Source organism: Muntiacus reevesi, chromosome 2, assembly GCF_963930625.1.
Source record: "Muntiacus reevesi chromosome 2, mMunRee1.1, whole genome shotgun sequence".
Lineage (NCBI taxonomy): Eukaryota > Metazoa > Chordata > Mammalia > Artiodactyla > Cervidae > Muntiacus > Muntiacus reevesi.
The window spans coordinates 143,186,954-143,190,701 of record NC_089250.1 but is presented as its reverse complement, the minus strand read 5'-3'; the positions used below and the strand labels follow the sequence as shown (position 1 = coordinate 143,190,701).

Below are 3,748 nucleotides of genomic sequence, written 5' to 3'. Positions count from 1 at the left end.
TTGATCTCGCTCCGCTGATTTTTCTTGCAGAGTTCTACGCCTCCTGACAATCTGGAGATCCAGGCCGAGGTATCTGTTGCGGAGGGCAGGCGGGTGGGAAAAGGAAAATGGACTGTAGTGTGGCACTCCAGCCCCGCAAAGTGAGCAGAGGGTGGGTAGGGCCTGGGGATTTCTCAAGCCACGACACCCATTTTTCTCTCCTTCATGCTGTTCTCTGTCCTTGAATTCTCCGCCAGCGCTCTGCTGAGGCCGCAAGAAGGCTGAGAAAAAGAAGCCCTTCTTGCTCTGGGAGAGATGACTGGCAGCCTGAGTCTCAGCCTTTCGCACTCCCTTTGGGGCCGAGATTGGGGCCATCGTTCTCCCGGCACCCAGTCAGTGTTTCTGCCTCAGATGGTCTCCGTGAAGGCTCATGCGTATCCTCTTCGCCCCAGATGCCCCTTCCCCGGACTTCGCGTAAGCTGCGCTCCGGGGCCCTGGGGTGCGAGACGTGTATGTATATATATTTCTATTTTTTAACGAGGGGACCTGGTCCTTCCTTGGAGCCAGCCTTTCTCGCTCTTCAGTCCCGCGGCGCCAGGCTGCGGTGAGGTCGCCTGCCGCGTTACCCGCCCGGTCCCTACCAGGCCCGGATGCCCTGCAAGGTACCCTGAGCGCACGCGGCCCCCGCCGCCGCACCCTGGTGCAACGGCTGCGCGCCGCCGCCGCCCCCGAAGCCGGCCAGGTTGCTCACGTTCACGAAGGGGCCGCCTCCAGACGCACTGCAGGCGGGCTGCATGGCCGAGGCCGCCGAGGAGGCCCCGCCGCCGCCGCCGCCGCCACTGCCACCGCTTGCCGGGTACGCACAGCCGTAGCTGCCGCTGTAGGCCGCGGCGGCGGCGGCTGCAGCGGCGGCGGCGGCGGCGGCGGCTGCCGAGTTCCCATAGCCGTAGGCGGGGAAGCTGTTGTAGGAGTAGGCGCCCGCGCCCACGCTGTAGGGCGCGCCGTAGGCGGGCGCGCCAGGAGTGACGCACGGCTTGCCGTCCCGCACCAGCACCGGCACCGCCACTCGGCGCGGCGGCGGCGGGGGCGCGTGCCCGCCCAGCTCCAGAGACTTGTCCTGCCGCTGTCTCTTGCACTTGTACCTGCGATTCTGGAACCAGATCTTCACCTGGGTGGACGTGAGCTTTAGGCTGCTGGCGAGGTGCTCGCGCTCGGGCGCCGACAGGTACCGCTGCTGCTTGAACCTGCGTTCCAGCTCGAAGACTTGGGCTTGCGAGAAGAGGACCCGGGGCTTCCGGCGGCTGCGTGGCTTCGGCCTTTCGCTCTCCTCTACCGCCTTACAGTCTCCGGCCGCCTCCAGAGGTTTCTTCAGTTGGCAGCTTTCTGCGGAAGAAGCAAAACAACAGCGTCTCTTAGTTTTTCCCGGCCTATCCGCGGCTCCGGTCCAGGAGCGCTGTGATCCTTTTTGGTGGCAACGCGGAGCGTGCAGTAATAACTGCCTGGGTTTTGGGGAAGGTTTGTGACTTCTGGCGCCGTGGGACCCTTCGATTGCCCAAGGCCCCTCACCACGTCCTTGACGGGTGGAGGCACGTAGTGTGGGGAGGGGTAGTTAGCGCGCGTTTATTTAGAACTTCAGCATCTGCGAGAGATTACCCTGTATTAAATGTGCAGCTCGGCTTGCTAATGATTATTTTCAGGATGAAAGCTTGTAACTACATAACTCCAATATTTGCAAATTCGTTTGCCTTTTTTTCCGTCATAAATAGCTGAAGGTGTGAGAGGCATGTTGGTTTTTGGCGGCCGATATGCGTGCGATGTGCAAAAATATTCCTGCTTAGAAATGTCTGAGTGTACTGCTATTGCCCGGGAACTGGGTTTTGTGTTTGTTTTTTTTTAACTTTTAAATGCCTACCTACCCACAACTGAGTGTCTGAGTAACGACAGCCGTTACCTTAGAAAGAAAAAGAAATTTGATTGACTGACTGACTTAGGCAGTTTCATGTCGATTTTGGGCCCGGGGGAGTTGTCAGAGCACAGGCCTTGGCTTCCGCCACAACAAACCTTCTCTTGGGGAAGGAGATTCTTTTGGCTCTGTCTCCTCACAAACACTTCCTTGGAGGCTTTATTCAGTTATTCTGTTGCCCTACCCAAGTCACCTCCCGTCCTACTTGAGCAGACAGGATCTAAATTCGGCGCGTTTTTCACTCATCCCGAAGCCACACAATCTGAGACACAAAGCAAAACGTTACAGATTTTCAAAAAGGCTGGTTTGCCTCAGGGGTGCGAGTGAGGAATGAACTGTGTTGCCAAGCGCTCTCCCACCATCCCCTCGCTCTCTGCCGGGTGCCACGGGTGCAAGGACGCAGAGTTGCAGGCGGAGAAGTGAGGAAAGCACCCCCAGTGAAGTTCTACCTAAGTTCCTGCGCCCTGCGGACACCAGGCACAACACATAACCTGCTTGGACTACCTTTTCCGAGAAGAGGGAACGGCTGTCCTGGCCTCAAAAAACGCATCTCACGCTAAGGGGAAAGTGGGAAAAGTTGAGGCTGATGTCCCTCTAGCTCTTGGGAACAGCTAGAGTTGTCAGCACCCGGCGGCAGCTTAGCCCACGTTGCTTATCTGCATCAGGGCAGCAATAACCTCTAGGGCTGCATCGCCTCCTCCCTCTGGGGGGAGTAGTTGGCGGAGTCACCTTGGCCTTCTCCCTCCGCCCCGGCTCCCTTGCAGCATCTGAGTTTTGCGGAGCTGTCGCTGACCAGGAACTGGCATGACACCAGCCAGGAGCTAAAGGGGCGGGCAGCTGTGCCGGCAAGGTTGGTGGGCTGTTTGCGGGAATCCCGCCATTGCTCCAGATGAGCGTTTCCTTTCCCCCTCTACTCACTTTGGCTCCGGTCCCTCACGACCTCGGGCTCCTCTTCATGTTCCTTAGGACCGCTGCACGAGTCTCGCAGGACCGTGTGGACAAAGCTCTGGTGACAGAGCCCCGAATCCCCGTGGCCATCGGCTGTAGCTAATGAGTTTAAATAGGACAGTTTCTCGCCCTCTTCTTCCTCGTCCTCCTCCCCTCCGTCCGAAAACTGCGTCCCCTCAGCGGCGGCCAGCATGCAGGGCGCCGAGTGGAAGTGGTGCTCCAAGTCCGCCTGCAGGTGCGCGCCGTGGAAGTGCTGTTGCTGCTGCTCCAGATTCAGAATGTCTTTGACTGAGAAAGGGGTGGAGGTGACCGGGCTTGGTAACATCATCAGGGCCACTTAATTGTCCAGTCCAAATACTCAATAAATCCCGGCGGGGGCGGGGAGGCAGCGCGGCGGCTCCAGCTCTCCTTCTGGACTCCGCCGCTGCTGCCGAGTCGGGCTTTTGACAGACGCGGTCTCACTCCAGTCTAAATCGCCTCCATTGGCCCGGACGTGGGGGTCTGGGTTTTGTTACAGCCACTGCAGGGACTGGGGCCGGGGCTGAGAAGCAGGAGTCCGGGGGTCGTGCGTCACGCCGGGGGCGGGGCTCTGGCCCCGACCTCCCTCCCCATTGGTTCCAGCTCCTGTGGACCACACCCCTCCGCGTCCACTGAGTGGGGGTGCTGCGAAGCTACCAGAAATAGACAAGGACTAGTATAGAGTCTCGAAGTCGTAGTGGCTCCGGGAGAGGCTGCACTGCCTGGGGTACGCGAACGACCGATTCCCCTCCCGACTGGCCGCATCTTCCCAAGTAAAGCCAGTTCTGGGAGGCATCCTGAGAACCAACTGCCAGGAAGGATAGCCCAGGAACGTGGTTT

The 3,748-nt window shown here is 59.4% G+C and overlaps 1 protein-coding gene across 1 annotated transcript; it reads right to left on the bottom strand.

Annotated features, from left to right (window-relative positions):
- Positions 1 to 616: 616 nt before the first annotated feature.
- NKX2-3 (NK2 homeobox 3) lies at positions 617 to 3,218 on the bottom strand. Its single transcript, XM_065920071.1, has 2 exons — positions 2,861 to 3,218; positions 617 to 1,362 (listed from the first exon to the last, which is right to left on the bottom strand). The coding sequence occupies exons 1-2, from the start codon at positions 3,216 to 3,218 to the stop codon at positions 617 to 619; spliced, it is 1,104 nt and encodes a 367-aa protein (XP_065776143.1).
- Between the last annotated feature and the right edge of the window lie 530 nt (positions 3,219 to 3,748).